Genomic DNA, 25,437 nt, shown 5'->3' with positions numbered 1-25,437 from the left:
CCACGCTTTGTGACTTGCACTGCCTAGACATCTGAGCAAACGCTGCATTCAGTGGCGTAACGTGAGGCAGATTCTTTTTACTGGATCCTGGCAGGTCGTAAATGGAGAGAGGGGGAGGCTGATATGATACATTGCCATTTAGGCAGTGCTTTGAAAAGAAGCCCCATCCAAACGTCCAGGGACTTTGTGAAAGTCTTATAATATGCTTATTTTATATGATTCAAAATGATTTATGAAATTAAAGTGTGCATTCTGTTGGTATGAAAGGTATAAGAATTTACTGTGGCATTATTTTTTCTTTCTAAATGCTACTTATTTCACCATAGTGCTCCTTTAAGGGAGGCAATTGAAAGTGGGAGATATGTAGCAGAGAACATTACAAAGTTGGGGACATTGTTTAATAAATTCAGGTCAGCCTCTGTTTCTTATCCATGCATTGAGAAAGCCAGCATTGCCCAGAGAAAGTATTTTGTACCATGGCACATCAACTTTAGCCTTTTGGCATCGTAACCACCACCACCGCTATTCCGCTCTATTAGCTGGATGCTTGCTGGACACTTTTATGAGCATTCTGCCTTTTAGATTCACTGTATTTTGACTGTAAGTGGCCTGATACATATGCACTTTCTAGTATTATGCACGTACTGTGTGTATATATATATATATATATATATATATATATATATATATAGACAGTGTGGATCTAGGCTCATGGTGACCCTGGGTAGAGGAAGAATCGGCGGCCTCTTCGACAATGTCAATATGCTATCTTATGCACGATAAATGGCCACGTCCATTGCGGACACTGCATAGCTGCTTTGTGCTCATGAAACAAATGTTTAACATTTGCTGAAATTTGCCACTGCGTTTTGCCTCCTGATGGGGAGAACCTCCCGCCGGAGACTAGGCTACAGGCAGTGCCTTTAATAGTGACGCACGCAGGTGCTGGCACATCACACAGACCTGCTGCACTGCAGTGATGTGAGGCACTGTCATGTGCAGCCATAGTGACCAGGTCGTCCCTCGGTAAGTGCTTGTAGTTGTCCCCGGGAATGGTGGCCCTAGCACATGCACAGATGGCACATGCCTAAGGCCACACCTGATATGGAGGGGAAATTGGACTTTTCTAAATAAACTGGCAGAAACCTCTACCACATCCCCTTTGGTAGCCACTGAGTGGGAGGTCTTCTATGTAGTTTGTAATGTTCGATGAAAATTATATACGAGTGTTAAAAGTGGAAAATCTCTGTCCATTTAGCCATAATTTACTATATAAAGGGACAGACTTACCATAAGGCACTGAAGGCACGTGCCTACAGGCACCTGATGATGGAAAGGCCACTCACTCCCCTCCCCAAGTGCCTCCGTCCTGCCTTCCCTATCCACAGTCCTGATGAGAGGGTAAATGAGAGGTTACTCAGCCAGCTCTCGGCATTCCACCGAGAGATCTCACTTCAGTCAGGGCCACCTCTAGCTACATATTACTGAGGTTCTTCTAGCAACCTAATACTTCTAGCAACCTAATACTTCTAGCTGCCTAATACTTAGGGGCACCTCTAGCTACTTAATACTTAGGGGCACCTCTAGCTACTTAATACTTAGGGCACTTCTGGTTACCTAATACTAAGGAACACCTGTAGCTACCTATGACGGGCAAGGGAGAAGTTCCAGATGGGACAGACAGCACACTTGCGGTGCAGTTTGGTGGGGCTTTGTAGCTTCATGGAGGGTGAAATCTAAAGTAATAAATCAGTATGCAATTGTAAACAAAAAAATATATGTTTTATTTACATACAAACAATGCTAGTGATATACAATACGCAATGTACCATAATTTATTAAATACTTATTAAAGTGTAATTCTGGAACAAAAGTATGCTATATACATCAGTAAAATTTAACATTTATATTTAAAGTTTGTTTTTTTAATGTTTTAAAACACTTGTGCTAGCTGAGAAGTTCTTCAGAAGTCAGTCACACGTGACGAGGTACATCCTTATGAGAATGTCTTTGCAGAAGATGAGGAGGAGCGTTGTTGTAGTAACATACAGTAACAATCACAATCTGTTCAAGTCTAAAACAGATCTATACCAGGACAGCCTGGAGGTGCTTTACTCCCTACACTAAAGAGTCTTCTCCTGGCTGATAGGAAATCTGCTGGCTAGTAGTTTCAGCATTACATTGCACTAAGTTCACTGCAGTGATCCTGGGGTGAAGTGAATGGAAAACACATTTGAAAAGCAAAATAAAATGTGCATTTTGAGTTTCACTTTAATATCTATGAGTTCTCGTTGGGACTACAGAGAACAAGTCCTTGGGTTACACTCTAAATGTTTATATAGGTAATTACTAGTTAAAGAAGAACTCCAAGATGTGTTCTGCTTAGGGTGCTCTCGAGAAAAATATCATCGTCCAAGTACCTCTCCTGCCTCTGTTGCAGATGTCCAAAGATCCAATGTGTGAAAGATGGGCTTTCAGAGGGATTTTTCGATACTGAATAGCAATTGCTATATTATGATGTGCACTAAGCTTGTACTGAGAACGTATGAGTTGATTGTACTCCAATTTTATTGCCTGATGAAGTGGGATGTGCACATGAAACGTGTTGCATCTATCCGGAGTATGCAAAATCAATCACTTTTGTTGAATTAAGCAACATTTTTCTGTGTCTGTTTTGGGGAGGTAAGTCCACCACTAACCCCCCATTGTTCTATTTTAAAACATTTTATCCTACTTTTATACTTTTGGCACTGCTGTACAACTGTACAAAAACTGTTTGTAATAGTTGGGATCATTGCACCCCTAGGAAGATTACCTTATCAGCCTCACAAAACCCAGTTACTCAGAATCATCTATGGCTGGAGAAATTGCAGCGCTTCCGCATGAGTTGGGAGCCCAGTGAGGCCAATAGTAAAATACCCAACAAGGAGATGGGCTGGTCCAAAACCTGTTGGTTCTGTCAGATTTCTACTCCTTACTGTTAGTGACAGCAACACAGGAGAAAAGTAATTTATGGCTCATTTCCCTCTAGAAGAAACATACTTCTTATCTGTATATGTTTACATTTTATTTTACATTTTAAGATTTTCGTGACAGTAATCCTTTAAGGTCTGCTGGCTTTTGACACCAGTTTACTTTCAGTTAAGTTTGACTTCAGGTTATTTTCCAGCTATACAAAAGAAAATCAAATTGTACTCAAACTTTTGTCAACTAAACTCAAACTGAAGACAAACTTTTCAAATGACATCAACATGAAGTAGAATGGCTTCCAAATGGATGCCAAACTCAAGTCAAAATGAATGGACTTTAAGTACAGTGATTTTTCCAAGTCATGCTATACCAAATGAAAATCATTGGTCATTTTAACTGGAACCTAAACAGAGAAGGATATGGATTTTTCCGTTTAAAATAACACCAATTGCCTGACTCTCCTGCTGATCATGTGTCTCTAATACTTCCAGCCACAGCCCCTGAACAAGCATGCAGATCAGATGCTCTGACTTAAGTCAAACTGGATTAGCTGCATGCTTGTTTCAGGTGTGTGATTCAGCCACTACTGCAACCAAAGAGATCAGCATGACTGCCAGGCAACTGGCATTGTTTACAAGGAAACATCCATATCCCTCTCAGTTTAGGTTCCCTATAAAGATGTTTCATCATTACTATAAGAAACTTCTTCATAGCAAATAATGCAAAGGAATACCTTAAATATACATATGAACATCTGAGTATTCCTTCACCTCACCTGAACTGAAGAGGTAGATTGCAGAATTGATGAAATGTCTTGTGGAACACTAGAATGATGTCCACTTGTAACTACCTTGAGGCAATGGCTCCATGGACATCTGCAATGGAGCAAATTTGTACAATCATACTTACCTGACTGGCATCCAGAGGACCAAGATTTCTGGTGGCCTTCTTTGATATTTTCAATGCAATTTATAGTTAAAACACTATATTTGGTTACAGAAAATAGAGAACACTTGCAATGAGGTCAATAGACACATTTTAAAACTATCTACAAATATACACAACTGCTAATGAACACCCATGTTCAGTAAGCTTTTAGGCGGTATCTGAAGTCCACATCACAGGTTGGCTGTAGAATGCCCAGGCCTGCCCTAGACTGGTCTAGTGATGGTGTCTTGGCATTTTTGTCAACAAGCTCTAAGTCAAAGTAACAAAGTAACAAGGTTATCAGCAGTTTTATCTCATAGATTGCAAACTGGCGTCCAGGGCACTTGGCCTTTCCTGACCCAAATGGCATATAATAGTATTTCAGTTTCTTTCCTCTGAGATAAAAGTTGGTCTTGTCTTTTCCATTTTCATCCAGGTAACGATCATATTTGAATGTCTGAAAAAGAAGAGAAACATAAACAGGTGAGGATAAGATACAACAAATGTACTTATACCATTCTCATAGCAGCAGGGAGGAAGAAATTAAATACAACATATCTTTATTTATTTTCTCAAGAAATAATGATTAGAAACAGGAGCATACCTACAACCCCGAGGGCCCCCAGCAAAACTGAGCTAGCCTGGTTCCCTGCAAAGAACTGTCTCCACAGGGGTCGTAGGAGCTATTGTTACCCTCATGATCAGGGCCGGATTTAAGCCAAGGCCACATAGGCCATGGACTAGGGCACCACAGGATCAAGGGGCGGGTGAGCAGAAGGCTATACTAGGTAAGGGTCATCTGGCTACCTATACTGGAGGGAGGGGTGGTCATCAGGCTAACTTTATGGAAGGGGGGAGGGTCAGCTGGCTTCTTATACTAGAGGGAAGGGGGGATGGGTCATCAGGTTATCTAAACTGGAGGAGAGGGGGGAAGGGTTACCTAACTACCTATATTTGAGATGTGGGGGAGGGGTCATCTGGCTGTCTATAATAGCGGGAATGGTCAACGGGCTACTTATACTGGAGGGAGGGGGAAGGGTCATCTGGATACCTAAATTGGAGGAGGGCACATCTGGTTACCTATACTGAAGGGGGGCGGCTGCTGACAGTGGCCTTGGGCGGTAAACAGTGGAAATCTGGCCCTGTTCATGATAAGAAGGCATTGAGTCCCTAGCTTGACCAATTCTTTCCTCCATGCCATAACCTAGATGATGATGTCTGCAGAGAACTTAAAATGTCCAGACTGGGTGACTGTTATCTAATCTCTGTAGGTATTTTACCTTAAAATGTGAGGGTTATTCTATTGATCCCATGTTGTGATACAGGAATAGTGAGATGTATTTGACAACTCACTTTATGAAATACCCTTCCCACGATTCTTAAAAGCTGACACATTTTTGTGCAGAAAATATCCATTTCTATACCTTCTGAAGTCCGAGTACTTTGCGCTTGCGCAGTAGAGCGGATACGAACGGGCTCAGCTATTTCCACCTAGCTTGAACGAAGAGCCGCTACTGCGCCTGCGCTGGATCCCGGAGAGGTAAATAAATCCTCGCTTGTCAAGCTTGTCAGGGATGAATTTGGGGGAGCCAGCGCTGGATTCCTGCTATCTTCAGAGGTCGGGGAAGCCTCATTGGGACCCTGAGGCTTCCCCCTCCCGAGGTGAGTATCCCCCAAAGGGTTTTTTTATTTGCAGAGTCTCTTTAGTAAAATTAATTGGCTGCAATAACTTCTAGTACTTCCTGGGCATACATACCTTCTTAGTCTACATGTCCAAAAACCAGAGGAGAGTCGCACACCATGCAGAGTTGTGAGGTGCTGGACTGGTGCAGTCATTACAATACATTCCAGAAGGTCTGTACACTCAAAAAAAGGTTGTTTATTCACAAAATGTGCCACATGTGCATTCAATAAACCAACAAACATTTTGGGGCCACAGCGGGTCCCATTTGTCAAGGTATTAAACAGAATGGTAACAGAATGGCTACCTGTCTGTTTAATACCTTGACAAAGGGCACCCAACTTGGGCCAGAAATGCTCGTTGGTTTATTGAATCGACGTCTAGCACATTATGTGAATAAACAACTTTTCTTTGACTGAGGGTGCGGACCTTCTGGATTATACTTCTTGGTCTACATGTACTACAGGTTGAGAACTTAGGCCCAAGACAACCCCTCAAAAGCCTCTAATACCCAGCCTGACAGCCTGACAAAGAGCAGATCAGAAAACATGGACAATCAGTCTTTCATCACTTATGATTTCATAAGAATTAACACAAGTGATTCACAACTAAATCCACAATACTATGTAACTCACCTGGGGATCTTCATAAATTTCAGGGTCTTGATGAACTGTTGGTGGATACAAAGCAACAATATCATCTTTTCGGATCTTGTATGCCCCAGCATCTTCTAGCTGTAGAACAAAGTTTTCTTTTGCCACCCTGATGTTCAGCGATGCACTTGATAGCCTCATAGATTCTTTAATTATGCTATCTGTTAAATTAAAGATCACAATAATCTCATATGATTTTTGGTTCCTTTAAAAAAGCATCTCAGAAGCATTTGTGATTGAGTGTAGAAAATCAAAATAGTTTTGGCACTGCATAATATTGTGAGGGCCTAGAGGACTGAAAGGAAACCCGTAGCAAGAGGAATATGCAGACAAGTTACCAGGTTGTTAAGATGTTTTGAATTCAGCAGATTCGTAGCCACATCTTGAACAAGCATGCGACCAGTATAGTCAGACATTAGTCAGAACACCTGATTTGCATTCTATTTTTGAGTCAGTGACCAAAGAATAAAAATAAATGTACAAGATCAGCATAATAATTTTATAATATAAAATAAAGATGGCATCCTCCATATCCCTTTTTACTGTAGGCTTCCTTCCACTTTAAGTAGTCAATGTGGTAGAATTCATCACTATTACTCTGTACATTATTATCAAAGGTAATATACAATCTTGATATAGTGCTTCCAGATTATAAGGCACCAGAAGAGAATGACATCCTTAAATATCTGCTACTGCTGGCACATCAATATATGCCAGCACTTCATTGAGTTTATAAATAAATACTTTATTACTTGGGGACATTAAATTAGAAGCTTCTCAGTTGGACAGTTTGTGACATGATTATCTGTTGTGTAGAGCACTGTGGGAAATGTCAGTAATATATAAATGCAAATTAATATTGCTATTAAGATAACATGATTTGTCAAACTGGTATACATTTGGACTTAGAGAAAACGTGATTAATCATACCTAAAACATGCATGTCATCCATTTGTTGTCGAGTTAGGCAAATGCACTTGCCATCAAAAGTGACTTTTTGATTGGCCTTTTCCAGGGCCTGTTGGATCTCCTCAGTGGCAGCTTTCATTGCTTTTGGGCACCTAGGAAAACATGAAAAAAAGTTTGTAATAGGTCTGACCTAATTAATAAATGGTCATTTCAAATAATTAGAAGACAGGGTACAAAAAAATCAGTGAGATAAGGTGATTTTATTATCTTTTTAAAACTTTACCTAAGAAGATGGTAGATGGCCCAGAATGTTGCAGGCAGTGTGTTAGCTTGGGATGCCCAGAGGAGAGCCACGTGCGTCTTGGCTTTATCTATGTCATTCAAGGTAGACACCGTGTCATTCATAAACATCCTGTGGACAACAAGATCGGAAAGGTTGTTCCTCTCCCTGATATTTTCCTGAAGAAGCTCTTTGGTCAGATTCTCCCGGGCACTGTAAGCTGTTTTAAAAAACTGAATGGGCAGGCCTGCAACAAGGGCAGGGAAAATTCTATCAAACTGTTTGAAGTTTTCAAGGGCGCAAAGGATCAGAGCACTTTCTGCTTCTCTTCTCACGAGGTTCTCATCACCTTTCGTTTTTAGCTTTTTGCCAAAGATGGTCAAGTAGCCGGATTCAAACATCACGCGGTAACAGAAGGCAAAGACACCGTCAGTTAACCATTCATTGTTATTTCCCCTGCTTGCAGTCACGTGCAGCATGGTCTGTAGAAGGTTCTCTGTCATTGTGGGCATGAGAGCCTCCAGCGCATCTCCTTGCAATGTTTTTGCAAATGTTTCATTGATGTTTTCTGTAGTGTGGCCATCATCAGGGTTCAAGCTGCAGTGCCCAAAAGCCTAAAATAACACAAGCAGACATTCCATTTAACTTACTTATATGGATTGCAGCAGCAAAACAATGTATTTCTATTTCTTAAACACCCATCATCAAAGACCATGCCAGATGTAAAACCACAAACAAATCTTTCTACTAATATGCTACTGTGGTACCTTCTGTGCAGACTACTCTATATTAGAATACAAGAACTTTCTTACAAATTGCAACAGGAAGCCTTGTACACATGCTAGATTGTACATGACTGCCTCTTCTATGTTCATTGCAGCCTGCTGATCCCCCTTGGCAGACAATCTGCCACTAGGATTGCTGAGAGCATTGTTCTACCCACTCACCTCCACTGCTCTTTGTGTGCCACTCCATTGCCCCCCTTCCTCCGCAAAACAACAGAGCATGTTACTAGCCTGGAGACTAGTAACGTGTCTGTACAGCCTCGGCCCTGCACTGCCGCCTGGGGGATTGAGTACCTAATCCTCCCGGGTGACACGTGTACCCGACACGTGTGTGGACGAGACTTACATGTGGCCAGATTGGTTTTGTGCTGTGCTACCCTAAAGTATAATGTAACTGAACATGTCAAATATGATGATTACTTATGTTGATGATAGCTCTATTGATTACAGCCATTGCATAGATTCCTGATTAGATTTCTACTGAGTATCTTGCAGTCTAATCTCTACCATAGTCATATAATCCTACGATAGTCTAAAGGTGGACATACATTATTGTATTACTTGTATCTGTTCTACCACTCTGCACTGTTAGGTATACTGTAAGACAAGATTTCAGCAGAAATACTGTCTAATATCAATATCAGTGCTGCAGATGGATTGTGGCAAGTGCCAGGATTTCCAAACTACATATGATCTATTTTACCTTAGGGTGCATACACACATCCACCATCTCCATGTAGTGGGAGGGCCAACAGATTTTGAATACTACGAAGAGATTGTGTAAATAAGTTGTCATACTACATGGAAGTGGGATAATTGGTCAATCATCAATTGGGTGTGTGTATGCACCCTTAATCCTGCTACACACCTTTAGTTTTGATTGGTCAATGATTAGCTGTAGCAGAATATGACAATAGCTATTAGGCAATAAGAAGTTGGCCAGCAACAGAGGACACCTGTACACAATTCAACAGTGTATAAATCAATTGAGAAGGATTGATTCAATGGACCTGAGTCACAAAAGTATACAGGTCTCTACCTTGCTGAAGTCAAATCATTTAAAGAACGACTGAAGACAGAGGTATACGGAGGCTGCCATGTTTATTTCCTTTTAAACAATACCAGTATCCTGGCAGCCCTGCTTTCTAATACTTTCAGCCATAGACCCTGAACACCCTCTGGTGTTATTCAGACACTTCTGCAGCCAAACAGACCAGCAGGGCTGCCAGACAACTGGTATTGTTTAAAAGGACATAAACATGGCAGCCTCCATAGTCTTCTCAGTTAGGATGTCCTTTAAAACACCTGGCCAGAACCCCTTTTCACTATTGTTTTGTAGCACAGACTTCTAGAGCTGCAGGCTTTATTTAATCTGTTTAGATAGTCCTATGACCTGTTCTCTTGCTCTCTGAATAACATGCTGATACTGAGCCAAGCAGCAGTAGTAACCCTTTACACCTTTATTTAGAGCCTGCGGTTAACTCCATTAGCTGGTCTGATTCAAGTCACATGACCCCATTTTTAAAGTAGTATGTTTAGATGCAGAAGCTTTATTTTACAAAATAAATAAACAATACAAATAAAAAACGAGCACTCTGGTAAGCCATCAGATGGTATGTTTTGGTGTTTGAAATTGCATCAAAAACTGAACTTTAGAAATTAATTAGTTAAAAAAAAACTAGAAAATATTGTACAGCAGTTTACAGACCACCCCCAATCTCCTGTCCCTCCATCTCCCAGGAAACTGACAGCGAACCTGGAGGTACTCAGAAATAGTCACTTCCAGGTTCATTACTGCAGAGTATAATGTTGAATAGGTAGAAAAAAACAAAGTCTTGTAAAAGTAATACCTTTTAATTGCTAACTGATAAAAACTTCATTTTTTTCTACCTCCATAATTTGTTTGGCTAACATGGTACAGAAACATTTTTACTACTATTAATGTTGAATAGTAATATTTATGACAAAGGTACCTATTTATCCAAGTCACGATGTATACATAGAAAGATAAGATTTCAGCTGGTTACCTTTTTTTCCCAGTTGTTTCATCACTGCTACAGGGTAAGGCTCTGTTTTGCCTGCGCTGCTATAGCCGTAATGAACATTATGTCTTATGGTGGCGCTCAATTCAGGTGCTGCACGGTGCCAACATGACCTGGCTCGTCAGTTCCCACTACAGCAGAAAACTGACTTCCTTTTCCCTTTTTGGAAAACTGACAGTTGAACGGTTCCTATTTATTAATAGGCTCTGTTGACGCTTGTCAGTCTGTAATGGAGTGGTAAGTGGAACGCGCTCTTTCGTCTGTGATTTTTCTTTCCTGGACTAGTGGATGCATTTTCCATAAAGCCTATGCTGGAAACTCATCTGCACTGGGCTCCAATCAGACCATAAGGGCTTAAACCCACTAGTAGTCTTTTCTAAGCGATAGTGATTTGAAAAGCTCTTGCTAATGCAGTGCTATGGGGGATTTATATTAAATCACAAAATGTATAGAAGGCAACTGACTCTTGGGTGCATGTGGGAATACCTTTATTATAGAAAAGCCAAAGTCTATATCAAAATATCAACCTGATAAAACCACATATATGTTACAAAAACAGTGTAATACCCCAAGAAACTTAAACACCCCTAAAAACCCTTATAGGAGGCCATTGCGCTGACACCCTGAACTGCACTAAAAAGAGCTTATAGAGGCTGCAGTCCTCTAAGCTCTCCAAAAATGTACAATTGCCAGCTGGTTTGTGAAGTTCGTCCGTGTGTACTAGATAGAACCAAAGTTCATCAGGAGCATCATCCTCAGCATAGATCCAGTTAGACCATTTGGCTGCAAGCTCAGCGGATGACAAAACTGGGCCCAATTGCAAAGCAGAGAAGTCCAATATTTCTCAGGAACCCTCAGATGACATCTGACTCACATACATACACTATTGCTTGTTCATATTGTCATTGGACTCAATCGCAGTCCTCTCCAGGTCACGCCAGTGGAATCATGCATGGTGTATAAAGCAGGCAAAGTCATGCAGAGTCATGCAAAATGGCCTAGAGCAAGCACAGAGTCATGCAGGTAAGCTGTGTATAAGCTGTATATGGGTGTCCATAGGATGACCAAAGTTTAACCTTGGAGCAGCTGCATAGCTTGAAAGAAGTAAGCGTCTTAAGCCATGTAAGTTTAGAATGCGCAATGGCAGAGTTGATGGTGAAAAATAATGTCCATATACCTATGGCCGCCTGTTGTACTCCGCAGCACAAAGGTCAGAAGTGGAACAGACATATAGTTACCAGCATGGCAAGATGGTGGGTGCAGCTCCTAAGGGTGCAGCGGTTGGCCTCAGACGCTAAACGTCTGACATGTTTCGCCGTTCACTATCCCGGCCTCTTCCGAGACTAGCGTCTGTTCCTATGCCGCAATATGCGGCGCGCTTTGAATGGCGTTCTGTAGGATCCGTCCATCTCCTCCATCCCCGCTCGGCCAACCACGGCACACCCCGTCACAGGACCCCGGTCCCGCCCAGGGCTGCCCAACCTGCAGCGAGAGTGCGCGCGCCGAGCGCTCCACAGTGGAGCGCAAACAGGAAGCGCTCCACTGTGCATTGGAAGGGGAGAAGAGCGAAAAACACAGGACGTTCTACCTTCAATAAAGAAGCCCAAAAAAAACTTCTTCATCATACTCTGTGAAATATATGCATGTATATGTATATATACGCTAGACTAACCATTTCAAATCATATATAGTAACTGACAACTAGACATAGAAAAATGTACTGTATAGCTATCCAAAAACCATTCATGGAGATTAGATGTATCTATACAGCCTGTGACAGCAAGAATATATTACACAGAGGCAAAACCCAGGCACACATTATAAAGGTGAAACCATCATATATATAAAAATAATTATTGTACATATGTGTCTAAACGACAACTTATACAAGGTACTGAACTAGGGAACCAACATCCATCCAGGTCCAGGCGCGAATCCGGGTCCAAGAGAGAGGGAACAAGAGATGTGGAGGGAAGAAAAAAGGGGGGGGGGGGAGTAAATAAAGAAAAGAGAAGGAAGGGAGGAGGAGGGGGAAGGTAAAGTCATTTCAAGTGGGAAGGAATGCTCCATATTGGACTGCATCATTCAGGCCTTTGCCTTTAGTTGCATCTAGTGTAAAAATCCACCTTAATTCTGCCTGTAAGAGGGTCCTATCAACATCACCTCCTCTTTCATGTGGGTGTATTCTATCTAGGCCCACAAATTTTACAAAACTGGGGTCACCTCTATGTGTCAGATTAATATGTCTCGAGATGGGAGATCTGAAATTGCACCCCCCAATATCGCCAATATGTTCTTTAATGCGTTCTTTGAATGCTCGAGTAGTTTTTCCTATATAAAAACATCCACATCTGCATGTCATCAAATAGATTACACAGATTGTGTTACAATTTACAAAATGGCGCAGTTTCCAAATACGTCCATTCGGGAGTACAACCTCAGGTCCCATACTCAAAAATCTACAGTACACACATCCACCACAGCTATATGTGCCTAATACACTACAATGTTTGGAGGTCGACCCTGAACGGAAGTGACTACTTGTTAAAGAGTCTCTCAAGGTTCTAGAGCGTCTATATGTCACTGTAGGTCTGTGGGGTACAAATTCCCGGACTGAAGGGTCAGTTAGTAGGATGTTCCAGTGGCGGCCCAGAATTTTATTAATTTGATTTTCCTGGTCGCAATATCGAGTGATCAGGCGTATCTTATCCTCATCGCCATTTTTCGTCTGTACTTTGTCTTGACGACCTAGCAAGGTCGTTCTATTAGTTTCTTTAGCCCGTTTGTAGGCTTTTTTTAGCCATTTATCTTTGTAACCTCTCTCTAGAAAGCGAGCTCGCAGAGCTTTTGCCTCTTTCTCAAAGTCGGCATCCCTTGAACAGTTGCGCCGAACTCTGAGATACTGTCCAGTCGGAATTCCACGTATGGTATGTCTCGGGTGTAGGCTATCTGCCCTTAGAAAAGAATTGGTAGCTGTTTCTTTGCGAAACAAATTAGTGGTAATATGACCATCCACATCTACATTAACCCTTAAATCCAGGAAAGGCACCGATTGTGTGTCACAGTTCATTGTAAACCTAAGGTTCAATGCGTTGTCGTTCAGTCTACATACAAATTCGTCCAGGAGCTCTCTCCCGCCTGTCCAGAAAATCAAAATATCGTCTATGTACCTGTGCCATGACACAATATGGCACAGGTACACCACGAGTGAATCACTACCAAAAATGCTTCGTTCCCAATCCCCCAGGTACAGGTTGGCAAACGACGGGGCACACGTGGTGCCCATCGCCGCCCCCTGCACCTGGAGGTAATGGGAGCCATCGAACAAAAACACATTGTTCTCCAGGATAAAAGTCAACAGCTTTAAAACAAACTGATTATGTTCATGTTCAGAGCGACCCAATTCTGACAAGAATTTGCCCACCGCACACACGCCCCTGTCCTGGGGGATGCTGGAATACAGGGCCTCCACGTCCAGGGTTACTAAAAGAGAACCAGGAGGCAGCTGGAGCCCCTCTAATATACTGAGAAGGTGTGAAGTATCCTTCACATAAGACGGTAACCGAAGGACATGTGGTTGCAGGAAGTAGTCTACATAAATACTGATTTTTTCCGTTAAGGCTCCACAACCCGAGACGATCGGACGTCCGGGGGGCCTTTGTAAATTCTTGTGGACTTTTGGTAGAGCATAGAATGTTGGAGTGACAGGTTTTTTGACCTTAAGAAAATTTGCCGTTTGGGGACTAATCACCCCTGTCTGCACCGCTTCGTCAATTATACTTTCCATAGCCACCTGGTTCTCCACCACCCTGGACGGAGAAACCCTGCGATAGCACTCTCTCTGGCCCAGAATCCTTTGGCACATATATGTGTATTGCTCCACTGACATGACAACTATGTTTCCCCCTTTGTCCGAGGGTTTCACCACCAGATTAGTTCTGGCTGCAAAATCGCGTAAGGCGTTCATTTCACTCGAATCCAAATTTGGGATAGGGTTCGGTTCAAGCCATAAATGGCGAATATCCCTTTCTATTAGATGTACAAATGTTTGAACCCCCGGACAAAGGGAGAAAGGCGGAAAAGATGAAGATCTCTTTTTAAATTTATTCCTGTCTAAACCTGCTAGCTCCAAAATATCAGGACTATCCTCCGCTGGGATCCATCCCGCTTCATCGCCCAGGTCAATAAGATCCATTAATGCTCTATAGTCTTTATTCGTCCACTCCCTCCACTCCTTAATCACCCCGCCTAGAGGGGCATCCGCCCTTTTCTTATGCAGGCTCTTTAAAACTAAATTACGACAAAAAATATGTACATCTTTAATAAATTCAAAACGATCTAGAGTACGGTTGGGGCAGAAGCCGAGACCTTTCAATAGAAGTGTCTCTAGGCCGGCCTCTAAATGGACACCTGATAGATTGATGACCTGCATACTCTGGCGGGTGCTCCCAGAACAAGGGAGGAGAGGGAGAGAGGGGACAGAGGGACTGGGCCGCATAGTATCTACGTGTTTCCCATGTTTAAAATGTTGTTGGCCAAAAAAGCCGCCGAAACAGATGAGGCAGATGAGGGTCCGGAACCACCCGAGGCCCCATCCGCCTCCTCGCACGTGTCCTCTGAAGTGCATCCTGCCAAGTATTTATTAATTGGACCCTCTTTTTTGGGACGTTTTTTCTTTTCCTTATCTAATTTATTATCAATCTTATTCTCAATTTTATTAGATCTAGTATATGGTCGATTACTTGACGGTGCCTTTTGTATTGGTTGGGGCAGAGCACCTGCACTACTCAAAGACGAATCCGAGTCGTCAGGTGCACTGGAAATTGGGGTATCTGAGGGTTGTGCCTCTACAGGAATGGGGTTAGATGGCTTACTGGGTCTAGGTATGGGTCGTGTGGGTCTAGGTCTTCTCTCATCAATTGGGTTCTTTTGTTTATTCCACCTATAGGCGTAACCCAAACGATAAGCTGTTCTATCTTTTTCAAATTTATTATCCCTTCTGGTTACTATGTCGCGGTTATATTTTTCTATATGTTTTTTCAATTTTTCGTTCCTACTCACAAACAACGGATGGTCCTTTACAGGATCCAAAGATTGTAATGTCTCTATAATTTCTTTATCAATTCTCTTTAGGTCTTCCTCCTCCAATTCTTGAATTAGAGTAAGGCTGACCTTCGAACACGCCTCAAAATTTGCTTCCCATTTTTTCTTAAAGCTTTCGGTTAGATCACGCCTATAGGGAAAGATTTGAACTCGAAGCCACTGTGGTGTTTTAGAATCATTCAAGTAGTCCCGATTATACTTGATGTTCCACCAAACTCTCGATTTTTGTTCATACAGCCGTTCTAGTCTCCTAAACCCGGAGTTAATTGTTCTTATCTCACCTCTTGTTTCTCTCTCTTTAGTACATACCTCTCCCACTTGCTGAACGATATCCTCCCACTGGAACATGACAAATCAAAGAAAAAAGCACAGAAAGAAGTGAAGGGAAAGGAGAGGAGAGGGGGGGGGGAGGTTTGTAATCCCTCTCTCTATGGGCCCGAGCCCGCACACAGACGTGATGGACCAAACAAAACTGTGTGTATAGGTTTGCCTCAGTGAAAAAGACTGGTCTTGCTACGCGGGTGACCAAGGGCTGAATACCCCAAGGATTAATGTCAAAAAAATATAGGAATGAACACCCGCACAGCAAATAACCTCATAGACCAGGTGATTTGCATCACCTTTAAAGGAATAAAATCAAAGATTAGAAATCTGTATTATAAATTCCCACATGCACCATGTCAGTATAAATGTATCGAAAAATGTATAGAAGGCAACTGACTCTTGGGTGCATGTGGGAATACCTTTATTATAGAAAAGCCAAAGTCTATATCAAAATATCAACCTGATAAAACCACATATATGTTACAAAAACAGTGTAATACCCCAAGAAACTTAAACACCCCTAAAAACCCTTATAGGAGGCCATTGCGCTGACACCCTGAACTGCACTAAAAAGAGCTTATAGAGGCTGCAGTCCTCTAAGCTCTCCAAAAATGTACAATTGCCAGCTGGTTTGTGAAGTTCGTCCGTGTGTACTAGATAGAACCAAAGTTCATCAGGAGCATCATCCTCAGCATAGATCCAGTTAGACCATTTGGCTGCAAGCTCAGCGGATGACAAAACTGGGCCCAATTGCAAAGCAGAGAAGTCCAATATTTCTCAGGAACCCTCAGATGACATCTGACTCACATACATACACTATTGCTTGTTCATATTGTCATTGGACTCAATCGCAGTCCTCTCCAGGTCACGCCAGTGGAATCATGCATGGTGTATAAAGCAGGCAAAGTCATGCAGAGTCATGCAAAATGGCCTAGAGCAAGCACAGAGTCATGCAGGTAAGCTGTGTATAAGCTGTATATGGGTGTCCATAGGATGACCAAAGTTTAACCTTGGAGCAGCTGCATAGCTTGAAAGAAGTAAGCGTCTTAAGCCATGTAAGTTTAGAATGCGCAATGGCAGAGTTGATGGTGAAAAATAATGTCCATATACCTATGGCCGCCTGTTGTACTCCGCAGCACAAAGGTCAGAAGTGGAACAGACATATAGTTACCAGCATGGCAAGATGGTGGGTGCAGCTCCTAAGGGTGCAGCGGTTGGCCTCAGACGCTAAACGTCTGACATGTTTCGCCGTTCACTATCCCGGCCTCTTCCGAGACTAGCGTCTGTTCCTATGCCGCAATATGCGGCGCGCTTTGAATGGCGTTCTGTAGGATCCGCCCATCTCCTCCATCCCCGCTCGGCCAACCACGGCACACCCCGTCACAGGACCCCGGTCCCGCCCAGGGCTGCCCAACCTGCAGCGAGAGTGCGCGCGCCGAGCGCTCCAAAGTGGAGCGCAAACAGGAAGCGCTCCACTGTGCATTGGAAGGGGAGAAGAGCGAAAAACACAGGACGTTCTACCTTCAATAAAGAAGCCCAAAAAAAAGCTCTTTTTAGTGCAGTTCAGGGTGTCAGCGCAATGGCCTCCTATAAGGGTTTTTAGGGGTGTTTAAGTTTCTTGGGGTATTACACTGTTTTTGTAACATATATGTGGTTTTATCAGGTTGATATTTTGATATAGACTTTGGCTTTTCTATAATAAAGGTATTCCCACATGCACCCAAGAGTCAGTTGCCTTCTATACATTTTTCGATACATTTATACTGACATGGTGCATGTGGGAATTTATAATACAGATTTCTAATCTTTGATTTTATTCCTTTAAAGGTGATGCAAATCACCTGGTCTATGAGGTTATTTGCTGTGCGGGTGTTCATTCCTATATTTTTTTGACATATATTAAATCACAGACCTTATGTGGGATCACACCCACAGCATTACATTAGCAAGAGCTTTTTAAATCACAAGCACTTAGACATGGCTTAGTAATATACTGCTAGTGGGTTTGAGCCCTAACAGACCATCAGAGCAGACACTACACTGTCCATTCCCATTGGTTGTTGGAGGACTGGCTCAAGTGGGAACCTAGCCTAACTTTAGTTATAATATCCTTCATTTATTTGAACTGAAGAAGTCACATTACAAGAAGAAACATTTCTGCAGAGCAGTACCTTAGCTGCTGTAGTATAGTGGAATTTCATCCAATCAAAGTATCGCCCGTGCTTCATCACAGAGTTGAAAGCGATACCATCGGTGACAAAATGCACAAAGTTTCCAGCAATCTTGCAGGTGAAGACGGGACCCAGTTTCTTTTGTCGAGATCGAAGAAACTCAAGAGGGTTAGCCCCAAACTGTAATGCGCATCCCAAATAAGGAATAAACCCATTTTCCAACGGTGGCTCCCCTGGCGTCCTGAAACAGCACAAACAGACATACACACATTTAAGTGCTAATTCTGACTGCTTTGTATAATGTCCTCACTTGAAGTGGAAGAAAACTATGACATAACATTCCATAAAAAAATGCGTTTTCCTACATTTTATTATTTTTCATTTTTACTTTTGTGCACAAGTAATATTGTTCATTTACAAATTACAAGTTCCCAAAGTACAGTTTATCTGCTCTGAAAACTGCCATTGCACTTTATCATAGTTGTTGTTGTTGTAATAATATATTAAAATCTTCTAGTGACTATTTCTCAAAAGTGTGCATCTAGAAGAAGCAGAGAAAGCTCATATTCAAGGCAACTTTGTAACAACAAAGGAATGCAAACAAAAGATACTGTTATACTGTTATTCTTCGGATGCAGATCATAGGTAGGAGCTTTCCACTGCTGAATAAAGTGCTGTGTTTAATTAAATGCTATTCTGCTACAATTATTTTGTGATAGTAGCTTTAAGGCTGTAAGGAATCTTTTAGAGCAAAGAAGAAATGCTGCGTTTCGGGCCACTTTTAGTTAGTTTTAAATGTGAAAATCCAGAAATCATTCTCCTGCCAATCATGTTCTGTTCTGATCATTATGCAGAGGTGCAAGCCAAAAACACAAATCAAATATTTGTGAAAGGTGGCTCTGCAAGGTTACTGGCACGACAGTATACTGATTGAGGTTTTTTGTTATTTTGGTGGTTATTGGTTTTTGTTAAATTTCAACTTCAGGGAAACAAATGTTAGTTCTGCATAGTATTGAAAACTGTTGCCGCCTCTTTTAGATTTTCTCCTGCTGTTTATGTCCCCTTTGGGGGGATTTTCATGCCCCTGAATCTCCGTTATCAGTCTTGGTGAAAATGATTTACAGCAATAAAAACTCATTGAGGATTAATAATTTTTAATTAGAAATGTAAAGGTCCCTTCTTCATTTAGAATAGGAAATGAATGAAATCCTCTTAGGTGGGAACACAAATATTAAGAAAACCCCCTGAGGCCAGGTTGCCAGTGGTCAGCTGCATAACACATGCGTTATGACTGTGAACTGCAATGGAGACTGGGAATACATAGACTTTAATACAAAGCCTGCATGCAGTGAGTTAGAATAACGTGAGTTGCAAAACAGTTCTGTGAACAGGCCCATAGAATTACATGGACAGTGATTTGCAAGCAGAATTATTCTGCAATGCAACTGTCCACTGTGAACAAGGCCTCATTCGTTGACATCTTTCCACTCTAGCCAAAACTGAAATCACATTTTTCTTGTGACTGTGCTTTAAAGAGTAACTGTCAGGCTGCAGAAGCTAATTTAAACCTCTATTCTCCTGTGTTAAACAGTTTAGACAGAAGCCAAAAAGACATTACTAAAGATAAAAATCTCTCTTACATTTAATGTGTGCTTATCAGCACAGCTAAGCTCCTAAGGAGGACGCAAGCCGCATTCCATACTGCAAAGCATTCTGGGGCCCTCCCCTCGGCTGCTAAGGAGAAGACGGGATCAAGTTTCAGCAGCTTCTAACTCAGTCCAGCCACAGCACAGATAAATCTCCGGGAAGACTACACTGCAGGAGTCAGCTATTGTTCCTAGCCACATGGCTCATTAATATTCACTGCACACTGTGTTATTCTGTACCAGCTGTTCTGTGATCAGAAGCAGGCAGGACATGACGACACATTTGGCTTCACAAACATGGAACCTGCCATGGGCTGTCAGGAGCATCATTCTCTGCATATACTATATACAAATTCTGTGAAATCCAAACGTGGACAGTGAAATGCATATGTAATGTAAGTACAGCCAATCTTTAGCTACTGATATATGTGTTTATTTTCTCTGAGACCTTATACCTAACAGCTCCTCTTTAAGGGCTTGATCACACTAAGAGAGTTTTTGCTTTTTTTTTTTTAAAGGCGCTGGCAATTATTTAAAGCAGTAGGATCAGCCATACTATGCCAGGGAAAAAAAACACATACATAAGTAGATAAATACTTGGGGCTTGATTCACAAAGCAGTGCTAACTGTTAGCACGCCTGTGAAAACCCCCTTAGCACGTCTAAACAAGCTTTTCATGCATAAAACTTTACGTGCGCAAAAGTGCCTATTAAAGCCTATGGGACTTAGCGCGCGTAAAACTTTGCGCGCGTAAGACTTTGCGCGCACAAAGTTAGGGTGCGATCTGATTGAGAAATCCGGTGCTAACCTACTTAGCACCCTGGTTAGCGCGTCTAAAGACTTTAGACGTGCTAAGTAGGTTAGCACCGCTTTGTGAATCAAGCCCTTGATCTACTTACATAACACATGTATTATACTGTCCACATTTTGATTTCAGTGAATGTTATATAGTAAATGATGAGAATTCTGTTAGTGGTGGGGGCCATGTCTTTTGCCCACAGTTAAGGCTAACTCGTGATGTAATTTCTGCCCTTTACTTTTTTTCTTGTCTCCTCCAATCGCTGAGTCGCCTCAGCCTTGCTTATAAACACAAGTGAGTAGGGGATTAGGTTTCAGATAAGAAGCTGGCAGGGAAATAAAGGGAAGAGGAGGAATAGATTATAGATAAAAAGAACCCCTAGCATGCAATTCTTTGGCACGACTACTAAAGGGCCAGTGTTCCTTAAGTATGTGATAACTCCGAATCATAACAGCAGAAAACGTTTTGAAAGTTTTGAATGCAGGCTTAGCATCTTTATCACTTAATACACTCAGACCAGTTGCTGTTGAAATTTGATTTTTATGGTGTCGATACCGCTTTAAAAGCGTTTCTGCAATGTTGCTTTATCTGAGTATTCTCACATGAGCGATGAGCTTTCTTTCCAATAGCAAAATCAGTTCCTGCACCATTTCCTGAGCATTTGGGCTTCAATACAGAGTATAAGGAAATCGCAAAGAGTTTGAAAAAGCGCTTTGAAAAGCGATTTGCCCAGCGGTTTTAAGAATAAACATTGTATTTATTCTGTTTCAGGTCAAAGTGTTCACTTCCTGAGTACCGTCAGGAAGAAAAAAAAAATCACAGGGCAAAAGCGCTTAGAAAAGTGCTTACAAAAGCGCTTAACAAATTGCAAATCGCTATGAAAGCAAAGGGACAATCGCTTTCAAAAGTGCTCACAAAAGCGATTAGCGCTTGCCATTGCACTAGCCATTTAGAATCTGAGCTAGGCCTAAATGATCATTTCTTACTGATATTTTACAAACCTGGGTCTATATGCAGTTCACTTTTCCTCCTGAGTTCTCTCCTAGGTGATATTTTCACACCGTGTCAATAAAATGCCTTTTAAGCCACCAGCAAGCCACAAAAATACTTAGAATAATTTTGACAATATGTTTTCACCTAATTGTTGGTACTTTTTCAATTGCAGAGTATTGAAAAGTTGTTTTAAAAAGAAGTTGAAAAATGATCTCCTAGAAGAAAACTCAGGAGAAAAGGTTAAGTGCAAATGGCCCCCGGATACTTGAAAATCACTGTTGTTTATTAGTATCTTTGGCCCATATGCTATTCAATTATTCTAAAGGTATTTCGTCATAAAATGCTTTTTAGATCACCAGCAAGCAAGACTCAAAGTAATGTACTTTTTAACTAACTTTTGAATATTTGGGTTGTGCACCGTAGTGTGACTTTAGATACAAAACTCCCCTCCCCCCCCCTCCTCCTATAGGCGCTAACCCCCTGTCCCTCTGAGTTAAACAGGCTCAAACATTCCCTCCAGGAGACCCTGTCAAAAAGTCAGCAGACAAGGTCCCTCCTGGGGTTCTAAGTTACATAGATCTGACCACCGTATAAAAGGTGGAAGAAAACTGAAGTCTTGGCCGATGTTGGTAACTGGCCAAGCTCCTCCTTTAGATAGCTCTGCAACAAGTAGTAGGTTGGTTTAAAGGTTTTTAGACAGTAGTCACATTAATGTAGAAGCGTTCTTCACGCGCTCCAGTAGTATGTAGATAATATAGTTATATGCCTAATGCTATAAAGTGATACGTGTTGGATAAATCTAAGAGTTTAAGATATAAACATTGCATTATAAAAATATCCACTGTCTGTTCTAGTGTTCTATTGTGTAACATTCTTACATATAAAGCGTATGTGATATTGTCCAATTTCTTACTCATGTTATTGTTCTACTCTGTATGCAATTTTAAATTCAATAAAAACTATTGAAAGTAAAAGGTATTTTAAAGAGAATATGAAAATTATCTCTACTAGGAGATAACACAGGAGAAAAATATATTTGCATTTGGGCCTTTGAAATTTACTCAATTCACTTTTTTTCTCCAAAGTTTTCTCCTAGGAGATAATATTTCATCTACTGTTTAAAATAACTCTGCGATTGAAAAGGTACCAAAAAGTAGATAAAAAAGTACTGTCAAAATTATTCTAAGCATTTTCTTGCTTTCTGGTGTGTTAACGGGCATTTTATTGATAAGATATGAAAATATCACCTGGGAGAAAACGTAGTAGAAAAAGTGAATTGAATAAGATCCTTTCTTTCTTATGGTGCTTTCAAGAATGTACCAAGTTGTCCTGTTTGTGAGTCAGTATTACAATGAATGCTCATGGAGCAAGTCATTGATGTTCCAACTATAAGTGCCTAACCTCCTAAGTCAATTAACCCTTATAGCTGTGTATGAGTACAAACACACACACACACACACACACACACACACTCACACACACACACACACACACACTCACACACTCACACACTCACACACACACTCACACTCACACACTCACACACTGCGCACACACTCACACTCACACACACCGCACACACACCGCACACACACACACACACACACACACACACACACACACACACACACACACACACACACACACACACACACACACACACACACACACACTCACACACACTCACACACACTCACACACACACACTCACACACACACACACACACTCACACTCACACTCACACTCACAGACTCTCACACACTAACCACACATACATACACACACACACACACACACACACACAGATTCTCACACACTCATCCAGAAAGTAATAGCCATTTGCTTTTATCTGCCACACAATGACACAAGGTATTCTTTCCCCCAACCCATAGGTGAGGAGTTTGATGTTACTACAACAAGGGGATTGAAAACCTGCTTAACCTCCTGAGCGTTACACTGCTCAGGAGGTTTTGCAGCCTAGAGACCCCAGTATAAATTTAACAGATCCCATATCTGTAAAAGCTTTAGCTAGCACTAGGCTAGCTAGTACAAGTTGCCGGCACCCCCCGATCGCTGCTGATAATACATTACCCAGCCTGGATCCAGCAATCGGTGCAGCCTCCCCGAACCACTCCGGTCTTCACTATGGCAAGGATCGCACATGACGTCATGCGCAAATCCGATCCTCCCCATAGAGAGACCGTAGCGGGGAGGCTGCGTGATTGCTGGATCAAGGCTGGGTAGCGTATTAGCGGGTGGGGGGGGGGGGGATTTTTCTCCTTCCTGTCCCTTAACCTCTGCTGATGAATTGCTTCAATATGAACCTGGTACCTTTTCTACATTTCCAAAACTAAATATTTTAATGGTGTTGGGCATGAACTTTATGTACATGTTAAGATCTAACAAACCTAATTTATATAGCATAATAAAAACAATTCATGAGCAAGATGTGTAAGGGGTGTGGAGCCACAGAATCTGGGCTTTTCACCCCCTTTGAGACACGTAGATCCTTGGTGTTTGAAACTTGAAGGACAACTGAAGTGAGAGAGATATGGAGGTCGCCATATTTATTTCCTTTTAAACCATACCAGTTGCCTGGCAGCCCTGCTGGTCTGTTTGACTGCATTAGTGTCTGAATAACACCAGAAACAAGCATGCAGCTAATCTTGTCAGATCTGACAATAATGTCAGAAACACCTGATCTGCTGCATGCTTGTTCAGGGTCTATGGCTGAACATATTAGCTGCAGAGGATCAGTAGGATAGCCAGGCAACTGGTATTGCTTAAAAGGAAATAAATATGGCAGCCTCCATATTCCTCTCGCTTAAAGTGGATCCGAGATACACTTTTACTAATTGCATAATTGAGTTCCTTTCATATAGTTTATAGGGCATTCCTCAAGCCAAATACTTTTTTTGTTTTGTTTTAATACTCTAATTCCCTATAAACTAAACAAGCCTCACCCACAGCTTCAGAGAGCTTTGGCATTTTCAGACTCATGTAGCAAGGGCTTATGGTAGCTCAGTCTGGGCAGGAGGAGGAGGAGGTTACTAGCCAGAGATTTCAGAGGCAGAGGGGAGGAGGGAGGAGGGGAGGCTGAGGGCTGAGATGCTATCAGCTCGCCTGTGTAATGAGACAAACAGAACTTGGCTGCTCTAATTGTATCACAGGAATAAATAATCATAAACTGCTGAAGCTGTTTACAGCTAGATTTCCTGTGTAAACTATCTAAACTTTAGATAAGATATATAGACAAGTTACTTGTTATAGTTAGTTTTTCATCTCGGATCCGCTTTAAGTTGTCCTTTAAGCCTGGTACACACTTTTAATTTTGATTGGCGAATGGCTGACCAACTTTATCACCTCCATGTGGTATGACGGACAACAGATTTTAAATACTACACACAGATTGTGTAGGTAAGCATTCATACTACATGGAAATGGTAAAATTGGGCAATCAAAATTGGATGTGTGTGTACCAGGTACCAGTTATACCAATGGATACAAGTCTTTATAAAACCAAAACACTTTCTATACGATAACATATTATATATATATATATATATATATATATATATATATATATATATATATATATATATAACCCTATACGTGGCCTTGAGCACATTATTAAAGTAACTGCTACAAAGGCATAATTTCTGGGGGAAAAAATAAAAACTTGTTTTAAATAGAAGGAGAAACACAAGAAAATTGATGGACTCCTCTTACCGTCTTCTAATGCCAACAATAAGCCACAAGACACAGCAAATAGCCACAACCAGTCCCCATATCAGTGATATTGTCAGCATCTTCTCAGAAGGAGTTACAAGGTGGAGTACCCACTTAGCTATGCACTAGGAGCACTGCTGAGATGCAGAAAAGAGACCACCCCTTTTATAGCCATAGTAGGATTATGGACTGTTTATTTAGTGAACTGTACTTGCCAGGAAAAGGTATTAATTAACCTCTTGACCAGTAGTTAGTGTCCTTTCAAATCGGGCCTCCTGATCAGATATCTGCAAAAAAAAAAAAAAAAAAAATCTCAGCATTGGCTGTTTTAGAGATGGCCTTGATCTTAGTACCGAAGTATGTGATGAGGCTCCAGTTAAACAAAGAGGTGTAATAGCAGATAAGGCCAAGGTCTCGGGTGTGT

The 25,437-nt window shown here is 41.5% G+C and overlaps 1 protein-coding gene across 1 annotated transcript; it reads right to left on the bottom strand.

The window, feature by feature from the left end:
- Nucleotides 1–1,760: 1,760 nt before the first annotated feature.
- Nucleotides 1,761–25,137, bottom strand: LOC137517757 (cytochrome P450 7A1-like). Its single transcript, XM_068234784.1, has 6 exons — nt 25,014–25,137; nt 17,846–18,086; nt 7,424–8,034; nt 7,162–7,292; nt 6,214–6,392; nt 1,761–4,354 (listed from the first exon to the last, which is right to left on the bottom strand). Exons 1-6 carry the CDS (start codon nt 25,091–25,093, stop codon nt 4,055–4,057), a joined length of 1,542 nt encoding a protein of 513 aa, XP_068090885.1. The 5' UTR covers nt 25,094–25,137; the 3' UTR covers nt 1,761–4,054.
- Nucleotides 25,138–25,437: the final 300 nt, after the last annotated feature.

Source organism: Hyperolius riggenbachi, chromosome 5 (assembly GCF_040937935.1).
Source record: "Hyperolius riggenbachi isolate aHypRig1 chromosome 5, aHypRig1.pri, whole genome shotgun sequence".
NCBI classification, from domain to species: domain Eukaryota; kingdom Metazoa; phylum Chordata; class Amphibia; order Anura; family Hyperoliidae; genus Hyperolius; species Hyperolius riggenbachi.
Note: the sequence above shows the minus strand (reverse complement) of the source record. Positions and strands in the feature narration are given on the sequence as shown.